The 17,159-nt window shown below is 36.9% G+C and overlaps 1 protein-coding gene across 2 annotated transcripts in view; it reads right to left on the reverse strand.

Moving 5' to 3' along the window:
* The window catches only part of WDR17 (WD repeat domain 17), a 38,080-nt gene extending 21,310 nt beyond the window's left edge, over positions 1-16,770 (reverse strand). For both annotated transcript variants that reach the window (XM_010015538.1, XM_010015537.1), the window contains exons 1-11: positions 16,648-16,770; positions 15,388-15,571; positions 11,512-11,742; positions 8,447-8,698; positions 7,560-7,682; positions 7,001-7,188; positions 6,192-6,360; positions 3,774-3,865; positions 2,573-2,655; positions 1,593-1,679; positions 715-879 (exon numbers count right to left, since the gene is read on the reverse strand). In XM_010015538.1, the coding sequence (XP_010013840.1) occupies positions 715-879; positions 1,593-1,679; positions 2,573-2,655; positions 3,774-3,865; positions 6,192-6,360; positions 7,001-7,188; positions 7,560-7,682; positions 8,447-8,698; positions 11,512-11,742; positions 15,388-15,571; positions 16,648-16,770 (1,697 nt within the window). The remainder of the gene's footprint in view (positions 1-714; positions 880-1,592; positions 1,680-2,572; positions 2,656-3,773; positions 3,866-6,191; positions 6,361-7,000; positions 7,189-7,559; positions 7,683-8,446; positions 8,699-11,511; positions 11,743-15,387; positions 15,572-16,647) is intronic.
* Positions 16,771-17,159: the final 389 nt, after the last annotated feature.

The following is a 17,159-nucleotide window of genomic DNA, read 5'->3' on the forward strand; positions in this document are numbered from 1 at the left end:
TGAATGCTCCATCCCTGGCAGTGTTCAAGGCCAGGCTGGACAGAACCTTGGGTGACAGTTTAGTGCGATGCGTCCCTGCCCATGGCAGGGGGGTTGGAACTAGATGATCTTAAGGCCCTTTCCAACCCAAACCATTCTATGATTGTCCTACAGTAATACAAGCTCATGTGTGACCCTTGAATTCTGTTAACTATGTTCTGCATAAGCCTGGGTGCTACACAGGTCATCCAAAATTGTTCTGGCTTTGAATGTAAACAGGAGTGTTACCAAGTATAAGAAACTCAAAGGACTGCTTACTTTGTTTTACCTAGGACTAAGTTATCCAGTGATCCCCTCCCCTCAGAGCGACAGTGTGACTGTATTCTGGAAATCGCTCTGCACCCATATCTTCAGACATGATGTAAGCATGTGGTAACCTCCTTGTATCATTCCTGGGAGTAACATGTATCGGTCACTTACTCTACTCATGGGAAAACATTGGGAATGTGCTCTGCTACAGCAGTTGTGACAATTTTAGATAATGATCCTGCTGCCCAAATACTGCATTAAGCTAACAGCAAAGCTACAGCCTGAATAGGAACAAGGCAGAGATTTAGATTATTCTATTATTCACAGAATTTTTGAAGGTACCATCACCAGTACTACTAAAGATCTTAAGTGTCTCTAATAATCCTGCTCGAGTTTTAAGTTTTCTAATAGTTCAGAAATACATACCCATCATCAGAGCCACTGCAGAGGGTTCCTTCTCTCAGAGGAGACCACCGTACATGAAAAACCTTTGCAGTATGCCCTGTAAAAACTTTCAGTGGCTGATCAGAGCTGGTTGCCAAGTAATAAACACGAACATTTTTATCCTCACAACCAGTAGCTATCATATCTCTGAAAAATAAAAATAGTGAAATCCTCGGTCACAGGGATTTTTAGTTTAAAAATAAATATGATGTGTATTTTGCAGTTTACTTTTAAAAAAAGTGTATTTTTGCTTCACCTTTGTCTCTTTATGGTGTAATTACTGATAACCCAATAAAATATACTAAATCAGAAAAAAACTGATGAAGATCCATTAGTTGCAATAGGGAATAGCATTTGCGCTATACTCTGACCAAGCACCCAACACACTATTATGAATAGATTAAATTACCATATAATTGGGGTTTTTTTGTGAGAAAAGGTTCTCATTTCTTTATTAGGAATTATCTGCAAAATTACTGTATATCACAGTGTATTTAGTTGCTGCTATATCTTCAGCTTATCAGTCATTAAAAGGAAGTCAGTCTAATCAAACTGAGCCCAATTTCCTGGTATTGAATGTCTGCTTTTTTTTTTTTTCCTCTATTATATATTCAGTCAGATAATACTTTTTTTATCTTTCATCAATATGAAATGATTCTCTTTTGAGAGTTAAGTAAATTCATGCTTGGCAACGAAATACACTGCTGAAAATATAGAGCTGTTACAGATATATACTACGGTGGAACAGAAACAATTTCAGTGCTCTAATATCACTGTAAAAATCACATTCTAAAGTTACTTAATTGGTAACCAATTTTAATGGTAAATATTATCAAATCTTTGGGTTAATTTTTACTTACTTGTTGTTTTGACTCCAATCACAGCCAAATACTGCAGCTGGATGTTTGTACTTGTGAAGAACCTTGCCATCAATGGTTCGAATAATACTGAAACCAATTAACATGTAATATTATGAGGAAAAAAGCATTCTGAGTAGCATATCCAAAAGTCAAGTTTGATTCTGTGCAAATAAGCCAGATAAAAATATGTATATGGAAAGAATACAAGAAATCTTTTATTTTTACATCCCCTCAACTACTAAGGCTAACTATCTATTTCCCAACAGAACATTTAATTGAACTTCAGAGTCCATGTTCCTTCAGAGGGACGGTAAAGATGTCCATGAGGTACCTCCCTCCCTGAAAGGATCCTCATAGCCAAAGTCTACGTTGTAGCTATGGTTTTAAGGTACAAAGGAATTTAGGGATTACAAATAAACAAATAGATAGATTGATTGTTTTCTAAAATTCATGCTTATTATATTTGAGCTGAAATAACACGGGTGGCAGCGAAAAAGAACGATCAAGGGTTTAAAAATGTACTGAAACACAATATATACAAAATTGGTCTCAGTGGGCAAGTTTTATCCATAAGCTATTATACCCCTGTAATAGAATTGCAATTACTTTTTTCAAAAATAGTGATTCCTAGTCCTTGAAATGACAAACTCAAAAAAAAAAAAAACCCACTAAGCCAAAGACCAGTAAAGTGGGATAGCTTTAGAAAAGTGTCCTCCATATCTACAGATAAGAAACCTAGAAGAATATTCTTGGCTAAAATTAAAATCTGTTTCACTATCAAAGTGTCTTAGACACAATTACTTTTGCCTTTATTTTTTTTCTTAAAATCGTGAAAAACATACCCAACAAGTACAGGAGATCAATATAATCCAAGGTTTGCCCAGCAAGAAAAGTTTTCAAATTAACCACTAATAGTACTGTTAAAGCTTACTGATTTAAGTGCATTTAGCAATTTTTGATTTTCTTCCAATAACACTCACCAAAATCCATCACTGCTGCAGGTTGCTATTCTTTTGGAATCTTTATGACTCCAGGCAATGCAGTAGATTCCATTCTTTCCATGCTTCAAAAAATGCAAAATACCTATCAATAAGAAATAATTCACCCCTTTTTCTCTCATCTGTTGACTCATCTTTTTCATTTTATTCTCCTATGGGCTTCAGCCCTTTTCTCCCAGTCAAGAACACTGTACAAAAACACATTACAGTGAGTCCTCAGTATAGCTTGCATATTTGAGAATCCAAGTCCAAAAAATTGGGACTGAGAGGAAAGACAGTAAAACTGCCATGCTCTCCAGGATCCAAGAGACAAAACTGGGTCACGCTGAAGAATGAGCCACCCATAACTATTTAAACCTGAAGCTTGAATAAATTATAGCTACTTGTTGGAATAATGAAGTTAGTGGGCACGAAATGTGAAAACTTAAGTGAGAATGTACCAGGACAAGCCTTTGAGAAAAAATGTTTACTAGCACAAGTGCAAATCTGAGTGTTGGAACTCAGGAACTCCTGAATGCATGCATGTATATTTGTTTTCTGCCTGCTCCCCACCCCCATCTCTGTCTTCTTAATAAGCATCCTTTGTCCTCCAATACTGATGCCACAGTTAATTATGTCTGTATAATCTTCAGACTACAGCTATATACTAAGATGATAGTATACAAAATAGTATAAAATACTACATATATTAAATAGCTGCTTCTTCCAATAACAGTTATGCCACTGTTTCAGGACTTACAACTGCTTGCGTAGATTTTAGGTAACACAAAGCAAGATTCTAAACAACGCATGCTGTTTAGTGTGCTGCAAAATAGAGCTTTAGTGGTCTAGACTTCAGGGAGTGAAAATTTTTCTGAGCCTTATGTTTGAAAATACAGAACAGCATTTTAGATTTTGATGCCCAGTTTAAAGTCTGTACGTCCATATACATTTACATTTTTAAGACTCAGGTAGGATTTTGCTGTGTATCACAGAAAATTTTAAATAATGGTGCTTCGTCATTCTCATGTCACAAATCCATTCTGAGGAGATATAAACTGGCACCCACATAATTCTTCCTATAGATTTTTATATTATAGCACCTTTTAAAATCCTACAAACTTTGACCTATCTTTATTTATTGACACTAGAGGGAATGACTAACTTACATTTCATATAGACAAAACGAGTAACCTCATCTTACCTCACTGAATCTGGTTATCATTTTGCCTTTTTGGACATCCCAGATGAAGCCACCATTTCTGGATGTTGCACCTGCTATGCAGTTCAGATCTCCTTTAGAGAAAAATATTTGTAAGAATAAATATCTCAGAATAAATATAAGATCACAATATTATTTGACTAATGTGTTTCTACTTTAAGTTCAAGAAATTTAATATAAACAGAAGAAATCAATGGCACATAAACAAGAGTTTTTCATATTTTAAGGACATCATTTGTTACTGTCACAAATATCAATTTCAACAAAAGCCTGCTTTCCTACATTTCTATTTTGAGGAAAGGACAAGATAAAAGTTGTATTGTTGTAAAAAGTATTCTCAATGCCTGCTGAAAGTCTTGCAGTTAAGGTGACAAAAAAAATTAATGTCCATGATGTATAGGACTCAAACTGAAAAAGAGATACAATCTCAATGTGTCAAGTGTAAACGTTGTAGCAACTAGAGCATTTTCTTTAAAGTTCCCTATATACCAAGACAAACAATGAAGAACATGTCAGGACACATGTCGTAGCTTAACCCCAGTTGGCAACTAAGTACTGCACAGCTGCTTGCTTACCCTCCCTCCTCTTCCCCCATGGGTTGAGATAAAACAGTTTAATAATTGAAATAAATTAAAATGCAATAATAATAATAGTAGGGGAAAAAAGATATAGAGAGATAAACCCCAAGAAACACATGTAATACTAATAATAATTACAGGAAATAAAAAGATAGAGAGGAATAAACCCCAAGAAACACAAGTGATGCACAATACAATTGTGCACCACCCACTGACCAATACCCAGCCTGACCCAAGCAGCAATAGGCCCCTCCCGCTCAGTTCCCCCCAGTTTATATACTGGGCATGACATGCTGTGGTATGGAATACCCCTTTGGCTAGTTTGGGTCAGGTGTCCTGCCTCTGCTTCCTCCTGGGTTCTTGTGCCCTTCCTCACTAGCAGAACATGAGAGACTGAAATGTCCTTGATCAGGGTAAGCACTACTAAGCAACAACTAAAACATCAGTATGTTATCAGCATTATTCTCAGACTAAATCCACAACAGCACTGTACCAGCTACAAGGAAGAAAATTAACTCTATCCCAGCCAAAACCAGGCCACAGTTTTCTTAGTCTTGCACCTCTACAGCACCTAAGCCCATTAAGAATGTACCTGAATCTGTAACCACATTCGACATGACAGAAAATCTAAATATATAACTCCATAGTGAGAAAACGAGAACTAAATTCAGGCTTAATCCAGAAGCCACTGAATCCTCCTCATCACAGTGATCCTCTATCCCAATATAGCTATACTTTTCTTAAATAGTTTTAAGGCACATTTATATAAAAGTTTTGACTTATTTTATACCACACTTCAGAAGTGGAAAAGGAAAACTGGGATGGACAGGAACGGTTGGACAGGATGGTAAGTATCTCAAGTTAAAGCACATGCTTACAATTAACTTAAATTTACTTTAAAAAAATAATAAAGAATCAGAACGCAAGACTTGAAAAGCACCCCTCCAGTGAACAAATTATTCTCGCAATGTGAGATACTACTGCAAACTGAATTTAAATTTCTAAACAAAATAACACGAAAGAAAACACCATATTTCATATTGCCATAATTGCCATATAACAAGACAAATTATCTGTGAAGAGGAACAAGGTGCAAGAGAATCTAAACTGAAGGAAGTCCAAATTCATTTCACATATGCAGACTACATTAAGCTTTCCATCACAATATTTTTTTCCTATCAGCTATTATTTTTTAAAGGTTAAAAGCATAGGAGAGAAAGGCAATGAGCTGAATTATTTATACTTTTTTAAAAAATGCATCTAAGAAAGCCTACCTATTATCAGCTATTGTAATATTAATAACTATCAGTCCCAGGTTCATATAAGTGGGTTGCTGAACAATTTTAAAAAGAAAATTTCCCACTGACTTCAGTAACTTCTCTAGGAAAATGTAGATGCTTCAGAGAAAAGGTATTCCCTATTCTAATAAAGTAAAAGCAGAGCTCTTCAGTGATTAGAATTCTAGACAAAGAAGGAAGAGAAAGAACTAAATGCATACCTTCCACTTTTTCAGCACAAGATAGAATCTGGATTCCTTCCCACACACACACAAAAAAAAGCCTTTTCATCATTTGCATAATGTAATGCTAGAAAGGTTCTGGAGATTTTTCTCCCTCCATTCTGACTCAGTATGAAATACTGAGACCATTCCTTATAAAGGCAAGCCTCAACAAGCTTTGAAGCACTGAATTATACAGGTTTCACAGATAATAGTTCAGTTATGTTTAAACCTTAGAAGATACAACTAATACTTTTATAACAGAAATTCTGCTAGTCAATGCTAATTCATAGAACATTTACACTTAAAGTAAAATATTCTTACCTGGAGCCCAAGAAATGGAATAAATAACCCCCTCATTACCAGGAGATGTGTAAACTGCTGTTAAAGTATTTATGTCCCAAACTTTAATTGTGCCATCAAATGAAGCTGTAGCAAGAAGATCAGGGTTATCAGGTTTGAATTTGCAATCAAAGATGGTCTCAACATGTCCCTTAAATGAAACAAATATTTAATCCATTTTTATTACATTTGATTTTTTTAGAAGTCCAACTTCAAGATAAATTGTATTATAACCTGTCACGTTAATTATGAATTCCAGAAAACCTGTATGTTATGGCTCACCAGTCAAAATTAAAAGGCATAAAATATCTTGGTCTATAACACTCTTCTCTTTCATAGATCGTTATTAAAGACAGGAAAATTCTGCCCTGAAACAACAGAGTATGCAATGCCAGGGACTTGTTAGCATCTTCCACTGGTACTGAGTTGCTAAAAAATAGAATTAAAAAGTTTAGCTAACCCCCCCCCCCCAAAAAAAAACTATTTAATTTTTTAAAACAAAAATAATTTTGCCCTTTAGGTAAAAGGTATCTGACTAAAAAGTAAAGCTGTGTGCGTTGATCATATTCTACAAGTTTTCTACTATTCCACTGAGTTTTTTATATTTCTAAATACAGTCTATGTTCAATTGCAGTTTAAACTTCAATACATTAGAAATGACACATTTCAATTGCTTGTTTTCCAAGATGTATTTGTAGAATTTAACTTTACTTCATTCTCTGTTTTTTGCTGGTAAAAGAAAGTATGTAAGACAAATAAACTTTCATTCCAGAGACACAGATGAAACATACCAAATCTCTAAGGAAATCCCACTTTCTGGCTCCCATGTCATAAAGTCCTACTCCACCATCCATGAAGCAACAGACAGCGTGACCAGGAGGAAGAGAAAATGCTTGGTTTTGAGTTAAAGTTGGAGGAGGAATAGCCTCACTTGTTGAGGATGTGTAGTGATTTTTAGTAGGATGCTGTGATGAACATGCTTTGCAAAATAAAGCAAAAGATATAAACAGATAAGATTATTATTTTATTTTTTCATTTAACATTAGTAACAATTATAAAGAGTACAATGCCTTTTATTCCAATAAAACTAAGAACAAAATAATTCCTGTATGGAGCCTGGCCTACTGAAGAAGGACCTTACAAAGTGCTTTATCCTTTACACAGACCTTACAAAGTGCTTTATCCTTTACACATTTGTCTAGCTCACTGGCAGCAGAGGATACTTTGTTTATTTAAGAATTACAGGGCCAACACACACCTACCGAGATCAACTCAGATATAACAAGATTCACAAAGAAATTTTCTTAACTTGCAGCCGCTGCAGTAAGTTACAACCAAAGTTATACTTACACTTTTTCTTTGGAGGAGAGCTTAGTACATGCAAACCATGGAAGCCAGTTTTCTTCAGTTTAAAATTGTCTATAGGTGTTGCATGTGACACATTCCAAACACGTAACACACCAACCTGAGAATCTGAGATTTGGAAAAAAAACCCAAAACAATAAACTACCATACAAACCCTTTTTTTTCTGTTTTTTAATTTATTTGTTTTTCGCTGTACACAGAAGTGTGTGGTTAAAGGACTGATTTAAGCAAAAATACAATGATAGAATCCCAAGATTCATTTTATAAGCAGACACTGTCACCTCCACTGTAATACCACAATTAACAACAGTAATCATTTACATTATTTAAGCTTCAGTAGATAAACTCTATGAGACCTCTCTCATTAGCATATATTTCTGACTGTTAATGTCTATGGTGTAGAAAACAGGCAGGAAGTAGATTTAAAAAAAAAAAAAAAACAACCAAAAAAAAAAACCCCAAAAAAACCCCAAACCCTTCTGAAAATAGGGGAAGAAAAGCAGAGGATCAAGAAGTGATACCTGCTAGTACAATGCATTTTTACTCCTGTTCCCTAAGTCTCATATTTGTTGCTAAAGTGTGCATGAGGAAAATACTATTTAGTATAAAAAAAAGTTTAAAGAAGTCATTTTGTTTCTGTACCCAACAAAGTAAGTGAGAACTACTCAGTGAAGTTTTCTGTTCTTTTTTACAGTTTTATGGTTGAGGTTTTTTTGTACAATGAAAGGGCATTGGAACTAGGTGATCTTAAGGTCCTTTCCAACCCTAACTATTCTATGATTCTATGCTTTTATTTGTAGAAACGTTAAGAAACAGAAAGACTCAGTCCGATACTTATTAGCTTCGTATATATCAGGAAATAAAAGGCTTACCTCCAGTTATGAACATTCCAGGTGCACTAGAAACCCAGGCTAAACACTGAACAGATGCTGCTGCACTGGGAAAATTAAAAGTTGTGATACAGGACAGAGATTCAGAATCAACCAGTCGAATACCATTATGCAAATTAGCAACAAGAAGGTAGTCAGTTGACAAAGGGTCCCACTCCAGCGCTGTAATTGGATCCTCTTCATCTGTTCCTTCAAGAGACTCTGGTCTCAAGACATGTTTCTGACTTTTAGAACCTTTGAGGGCACAGGAAAACAATTTATTTCAACATGAAATCAAGTATATTCTTTACAACAGTTACAAGGTTTGCAAATACCATTTTTATCTCTCCCTGAACTTTTTAGTAGCCTGTTCTACTGCATGCACCTGTGAAATTAATGAAGTTATTTTGCAATATTTGACTTAAAGTATTTCTGGCTCCATCAGAAAACAGAAACAGCTGTCAGGTTTATTAACATAATTTTATACTAAAAAAACCTACGTTAAATCATATACATTGCCCTAATGATTTGCATGAGTAAAGGCCTACAGCACAGCCTAAAATACAAGTCTTTCGAGTAGAAGTAAATCTGCACGCCTCAGTATACACAGGCAAAATAAAGGCAGCATGAACCAGAAAAAAGAATGTGGCAGTCAAAAAAGTGTTTATGAACAACTGTGTTTAGACTTTTTTCCTTCCTCAAAACTGTGTGCAATTATGAAGCGACCACAGATTCTGAAGCCAGAACCTGCCATTAAATATCTTGGTTGACACCTGCCTAAAAGAAGACTATTTCACTTGATGATCCATGCTATCAAGAACCACAATTTTTAACATCATGATTATTTCCCTTGCTTTGTTTTATTTTTTTAGACAGACCTGAGTCTTAGTTTTATAAGAAAATGTACAGTCTAAATGAGTAATTAACAACATAGATCTGTAGTTCTGAAGTTGTGATCCTGTATTAAAAAACCCAAACCAACACAATTTTGTACCCATTTTCTAGAAACAAGGAATTGACATCTTCAATTACTCAATTTTTAATCTAATTTTCAATTTTATTAATAAAGAATACAATTGATTTGTCATATTACGATAAATGCCAAGACCTGTAATTCTAATGACTGATGTAGAACAAAGCCTATTCTGATACATACTAAAAAAACCCCAAAAAACGCTGAAAAGTTTTTGTTCACTAGGGAACATTCTTAACACCAAAATAACTCTCACTATGATTTTCTAGAGAAAAAGCACTCCATATATGTTTGTATATGAGACAACTGCAAAAGTGCAGTTGTCTCTTTTGAAGTATCAGGAATAACAACAGGAATAACATCAGAAATATCATAACTGCTTTAAATTTGCCAAAAATTTGGGGATTCTCACTTTTTTAACAATGTCCCCTTGCTTAAATTTCAAAGATTTTTTTGTTGACTAAAAATCAATATTCAAATGAAAACTAAGAACTGACAACAAAGCAGAACTGTCATTTTCCAGTTAGCTTTACAAGAACTAAAGGCAAAAAATCCTCGAGTGTTCAAAGCCTGTCATGTTCAAACATTTCAGTCCTAAGAAAGCATAATCAGATAAGCAGCTGGTGGGAGAGTATAGATATCTAGGAGCTATTCAGTTTTACCTGTTCCTCACAAAAGATTCCAGAAGTAAAGCTCATGGAAACCTTACCTGCTAGATTTTATTTTCCATTAAAAGAAGATTATGAGCTCTATGAATCATGCAACTGAATCAGTGTGTTTATTTTAAGAACAAATGGAGGTAAACTAATACTGAACATCTGGCTCTACACGACTGCACTGTATTTCTTTAAAAATAGGGTACTAATCTTAAATTCTTGCACATTTTTTATTCACCCTAAATGTTCTGCTCTATTAATAGACAGTCTGGAGTTAATAAAAGGAAAAGCCATGAAAGAAAAACCTTAGTAGATAACAATAATGAAAAAAAAAAATGTGTAGCCTGCTAATTATGCAGCAGTGACTCACACTTTAATAGCAAGACTAGAGTCAATCACACTGAACTTTAAAGCTATTAAGAGGAACTTGTGGATGTTCAGGTTCTCTCAATATAGTGTTCTGTAGGATAGCCTACAAAAAGACTGAAACCTTTAAAAGTAAGGAATAAGTTGGGTTTTTTTAAACTTATTTCACCTAGTGATAAACTAGGTTCTGGTCCAGTAAGAAGTCATTTTGTGCATTCTGACATGAGGTAGATGAGGGCTGAACTTCAGTCTCAAGGCAAAAAATTAGCTTTCTATACCTTATTGAAAAGCACCAATTCTTTGCCTCCCCCCCTTTTTTTTTTTTTTATAGAGGGCCTATATTCATACTCTTGATACCGCTTTCTTCTGTATATTGCTATTTTTCAAAAGCTATCAATTACAAAAGTCAGGTGAATTTTGACTAAATTGCAAACTAGAAACCTGTAGTTGATAAAATAGATAACATTCAGATATAACTGAAAATGTAGGCTTATCCAAGTTAAGACACATATTAAAGTTGTTTATAAAAGAGTAACCATAGCAATGGTACTTATATTTTATTACAGTGATACAATCTATTTTTTAATATTACCTAATTTTGAAAATTGTTTTAATGCATTTATCTGCCCATCAAAATTTTCATGATATATTCTTAAACACATCTACATTTTTAGCTAAACAAATTCTTTGCTTTTTTCTAATAGTGTAAAGAAAGCAAGTCAAAGGAAAACTAAGATTGGTCCGTATTCTTTCAAAGAGCCTAAGCAAAAGATTCAAGTCAGTTCATTGAGAACACACTTGCTGGGAAATATAGTTCAGTAGAAGACCATGGCTGCTATCATTCCCTGATAAAACAGTTTATTGTACTTGTACTGCATTGTTATCTTGGTCACAAAAGGGAAAAGATACAAAGAAAATGCTCTGTGCCCTCCACCTAAGAAAATATTTTTTGTGAAGTATACTATGAACTAAGGACAAGTGTTTTGTACACATACATTACAAAGCCTAAATGAAAAAGTACAGACATATACAGAGACAAGAGATATCAAATATTTTACCATATCAGTTTTTACCTGGCTGAAAAATAGATAGGCTTCCATCAGTATGTCCAAATACTACCTTTCCTTTTTTCTTTGGATGCCATCTGAACAGACTGATATCGGATAAGAAACTATGTGCTTCTCTATGTACAGTTACCCCGCTGTCAGGTCCTGAGATAGTCCAAATGTACAACGGACCTCTGTGGGACACAAATGCAACTGCATCACCTGCATTCCAGCACCAGCTAAGTGACGCAGGAATTCCTGAAACATACAGGTAAACCTTGTAAGAACCAGAATATGAAATTCAGTGTATTACTGCTTGACGCAGTATCAGCAATTGTCTTGGAAAGCTACAGAAATACGACATAAATACTACATAAAAATGATTAGAATGAAATTTAGGCAACTGTGTGAACACCTCATTGTGTAAAAGTAATCTATACTTATGCAAGACATACAAGATTTTTCAGAAATATCCTAAGCATTCTGAAAAGAACAGAGCAGAGACTCCTAAAATGTCTTAGAAGATCCTGCGATCCTGTTCTTCAGTTGCACCTATTTTCCAAGAATGCAAATGTAGGAGTCAAGGACACATGACTGAGATTGACTTTAAGAACACGAATACAGGTACTGGTTTTGACTGCATGGAAAGGTTGACAGAAACAGACCTTTAAACCCCTAGACTTCTCTTACAATCTCCAAATCAACAGTTACAAGTCCTGAGAGAAGATGAAGGCAGACAAGCATCAGTGTATTTAAACAAAAACTGGTTTTCAAATTTTCTGATAATTCACCTAGAATAATTTAACTTGAAGCTGTTGAAGAATTATAGACTCAACTAGGTTGGAAAGACCTTTGAGATCATCAAGCGCAACCATTATCCCACAACTGCCAAGAGCACTGACCATATCACTGAGGGCCTCATCTACAAGTTTCTTTGAACACTTCCAGGGACAGTGATTCCGCCACTTCCCTGGGCAGCCTGTTCCAATACCTGATCACCCTCTCTGTGAAGTCTTTCCTAATATCCAGTCTAAACCTCCCCTGGTGCAGCATGAGGCTGTTAACTCTTGTCTTATCACTTGTTACGTGGGAGAAGAGACCGACCCCACCTCACTACAACCTCCCTTCAGATAGTTGTAGAGAGTGATAGGGTACCCCCCCGAGCCTTCTCTTCTCTAGATTAAACAATCCCAGTTCCCTCAGCTGTTCCTCACCAGACTTGTGCTCCAGACCCTTCACCAGCTTTGTTTGCCTTCTCTGGACTTTGTTCCCCTCCTCTGGACCTGCTCCAGCACCTCAATGTCTTTCTTGTAGTGAGGGGCCCAGAACTGAACAGTGTTCTAGGTGTGGCCTCACCAGTGCCTAGTACAAGGAGATCATCATTTCCCTGGCTCTGCTGGCTATGCTGTTTCTGATAAAGGCCAGGATGCCATTGACTTTCTAGGCTGCCTGGGCACAGGCTGGCTCATGTTCAGCCAGCCACTTTGTCCTTCAGTAACATTTCCCAAGGAATTCTGCCAACCAGTATCTTAAATAGGCCAAAGTCAGTCTTCCTGAAGGCTAAGGTGGAGGTTTTGCTGACCTTTTCCTAACTTCTCCAATGACTGAAAATTCAATCATTTTGTGATCACTTTGCCCAAGATGATCTCCAACCATCACATCACTCACCAGTCCTTCTCTGTTTGCAAACAGCAAATCTAGCCAGGCATCTCCCCTAGTTAGCTCACTAACCAGTTGGGTTAGGAAGTTATCTTCCACGCTCTTCAAGGACCCTCTGGATTGTTTCTTCTCTGCTGTATTTTAGTTCCAGCAGACATCTGGTAGGTTGAAGTCCCCCATGAAAACAAGCGCAAGAGATCCTGAAACTTCTCCCAGTTGTTTGGAGAACATTTCATCTGTAGCTTCATCCTGGCTGAGTGGTCTAGAAGAGACTCCTACCAGGGTATCTGCTTGGCTGGCCTTCCCCCTAATGTTCACCCACAAACATTCAGCCTTCTCGTTCACAACATTGAGTTCAAGGCAGTTGATGCACTCTTTGACATATAACGCAACCCCACCGCCTCTTTTTCCTGGCCTATCCCTTCTGAAGAGCCTATAGCCATCCATTGCAGCACTCCAATTATGCAAATCATTCCACCACATTTCTGTGATGGCAATTATGTCATGATTTCCCTGCTGCACCATGGCTTCCAGCTCCTCCTGTTTGTTGCCCATGCTGCAGGCACTGGCATAAATACATAAGTTGCCCTGTGGACCTGGACTCTAACAGTAGCATGCTACCCCACGGCTCATTTCTAGCAAGCCTGATGTTATCCCCTTCCCCCTTTCAACCTAGTTTAAAGCCCTCTCTATAAGCCCTGACAGCTCCTGGGCTACAATCCTTTTCCCGCTTCGGGCCAGGCGTACCCCATCTGCCGCCAGCAGGCCTAGTGCCGTGTAGACTGACCCATGGTCAAAAAACCTCAGAATTCTGATGCTGACACCAGTCATGGAGCCAGGAATTAATTAATGAGATTTTTCTGATGTAATCATTGTCATTGATGGTGAGTGGCAGGTGTGATTATAACACTACCTGGGCTCCCAAACCCTGAACCAGTTGCCCCAAGGCCCTGAAGTCCTTCCTGAGTCCCCTCAGATTTCTTGAAGAGAATTCTTCATTGTCCACCTGGAAGACTAATAAAGGACAGCAGTCGCAGGGCCGTATCAGACAAATGAGTTTTCTGGTGAAGTCCCTTATCCTGGCCTCAGGGAGGCAGCAGACTTCCCTCAGTCTGGTCAGGTCAACATATGAGGCCCCCTGTTCCCCTTAGGGTGGAGTCACCAATCACAACCACTTTTTTTTTTTTTCTAGTAGAGCTGGTCATAATACAAGGTGTTCCCTGACTCTTCTGTGGGAACCCTTCTGGCCTGGATGATCCCTTATCATCATCTTCCTTACTTTCCTGATCCTGAAGTACCAGGGCCTCGAACCTGTTGTAAAGGGATACTTGGGAAGGTGACATGAGCTGGAGAGTAATACACCGTCCACTCCAAGGAGTAACCCGTTTCCAACCTCCTGTGTCTGCTAGGCCCCCTATATCTGCCTGATGGCAAGAAAATAGGGGATCCTGAAGTTTTTTTGTTTTGGGTGTCTGGCTTGCTTCTCTCAGGGATGATAGAGTGTGGGTCTGCCAGTCAATCTCCTCCTCAGATTCCCTTATGCTCCTTAGCTGTTCCAGCTCTTCCCGTAGCTCTGCCACCACGCAGAGCAAATCATCAACCTGCTGGCATCTTACGCAGCCACCGTCTAATGTCACCAACAGGCTCTGTCACTCACTACAGCCAGACACCTGGACAGCTACATGTTTATGAGGGACCTCTGGGTTGTCATGTCCTTCCTGGCCAGCAGAGAGGACTTAGTTTTCTTTGCTTTCTGTTGAGAGGATGCCATCCTAGAACATTTTCTGGATGACTACTGGCTAAGCTTACCTCTGCAGCCTGCTGGGCTGCTGGATCCTTTCTGCTCACCCTGTCTGCTCACCCTAGGCTACATTTTATTTGCTTTCACTTCCGTAAAGTTATCACAAAAACACAAAAGGTTTAAAACGTATACATCTTTTCATACAGCGAAGGAATTGTTTTTCCTGCTTAACAAGAAATCAGTGGCAAAGCAAATTCTTTAATTAGTCAAGTACTTGAGAAAAAGAACAACTTCGTTCTTTACCAGTTACTAGATGCTTCAGAGCAATTTACTCAAACTCACTATCATCTAAGATGAAGTGCAACAAATCTGACAAGAATACAGTGTTATGAAATTGTTAAACCTCTGGCCTACCAACTGCTTAGTTTACTCTGTATCAAGTACTTCTGGTACCTGCAGATGAAAAGGTTGTCAGATCAAATAGAACTCCATGTCTGAAATACCTTTAGTATTGTCCAGCTTGGCCACAACTTTCTGTTCAGTCACATTCCAAATAATCACTAAACTATCTGCACTGGCACTTGCAAACATGTCAGGATTGTGGGGACACCAAGATATGGCTGTAATTGTCTTCTTGTGCTCAGACATAATTGCCCGGAGCTTGAATTCATTGTATCGGCGATCCAGCTAAATAAAAAGTAAAATTCATTTTAGAAATACAAACTTTGTAAACTCACTTCAAGTAGTGTTGGATTGGAGACCAGTTTGTATAATAGTATTAGGCTTACAGATTAATTTATAGTGGATTTAACAGTTGTCAGTACCCAATATCTCAATAAATTAAATTTTCATACATTTGACTTGGACAGAAAAGTTGTATAGGACTATATTCAATTAGCCCTACTGGTATTAACACAGTCTATCCTCTTGTCACTTATAAACTATTACATCCCATTAGTAACTGCACTCAAACAAAATCCTAAACTGCTTTATTTATAGGCATGGTTACATTTAGTTATCTGCAACAAGTTAAACAGGATAGAGTATGAAAAAGAGTTTGAAATCCTTCTCATTTCTTAAATCACTGCGTACAATTTAAAAAACCCCAAAACCAAACAAAAATAAGTGCCCAAACCAACATGGTAAATTTTATTTTAATTATTTTAATCCTAGTAGCAGTATAACTCATGAAGATAAAACAAGCACATCCTTTATTTCCTGACATATCTCTCAGTCTAAAAGTTCCACCATTTCTATTTTTTCGTTAGGTGTTGATGTATTAGTTACTACAGAAGACCATGGTGCTGAGCAGTTCAGAATTTAAGAAAATAATAACTTGTTCCAAATCGAAGGAAGATAGGTCACTGTGTCCACAATTTTGCACAGTAGATTAAAGACTTCAAAAGACTACTTTTACAGTAAAGCATCAAATGAAACCATGGAATTGCTTCACTTCTCTCTTAGAACTTGCTCTTCTATCACTGCACTTCATTGATCTCAATTGTTTGCTGGATTGAGAGCCTGTCTTTTGAGAATAATTCTTGACACATACGACTTCAAACATAAATCTTTTGCATTAAGTGTAACAAGGATTAAAAATAATTTGGAAAGGGTATCTTGAATGGAAGATTAAACTTTACATAGACATCTTCTCAGTAGCAATCATACTTCCAAAAGCATTGTAGAAACATTTATTGAAAGGGTCCAAAGTGAAATAGACAACAATGTAAAAATGTCACTAGTCTGTTAGATAAAAATCTTACCTGATAAATATAAATAGCAAGGGTAGCACAGTAGGCAAATCTGTCCCCGCTAGCAGCACATACATCCTTGTTCCATGGCTGACATCCAGCAGCCAGAAGTCCCACTTGTTTAACCTGTGACATTTTTGCCTTTAAAACAGAAATGCATTAGACTATAAGACGACAGAATGTTAAAGAACTGAATAATACATTTTTGTTCCCATAATGTATAGATATGTACCTTAAAAATATAGCTAGCCTTTAAGTTTTAACAGCAACATCTTGTTTATGAGGTACAAATGAATGTATCCAAAATAAAGCCAAGCAGATGTTCACAGGCTTCAGTGCTACACATGAAAGAGATTTTAATACCATTCAGAGGTATCCATTTGGGAGAAAAAAAAAAAAGGAGGGGGCAACACAACACACAGCACATGAAACTCGAATAGTTTTTGATTTGTACTAGCTGCAGCTATTCTTCATCACTTTCATTTTCTTCTGCAGTCTGGTTCAACACTTTCTATATTACAGTG

The sequence above is a fragment of the Nestor notabilis genome, unplaced genomic scaffold, assembly GCF_000696875.1.
Source record: "Nestor notabilis isolate BGI_N333 unplaced genomic scaffold, ASM69687v1 scaffold7465, whole genome shotgun sequence".
Classification (NCBI taxonomy): domain Eukaryota; kingdom Metazoa; phylum Chordata; class Aves; order Psittaciformes; family Psittacidae; genus Nestor; species Nestor notabilis.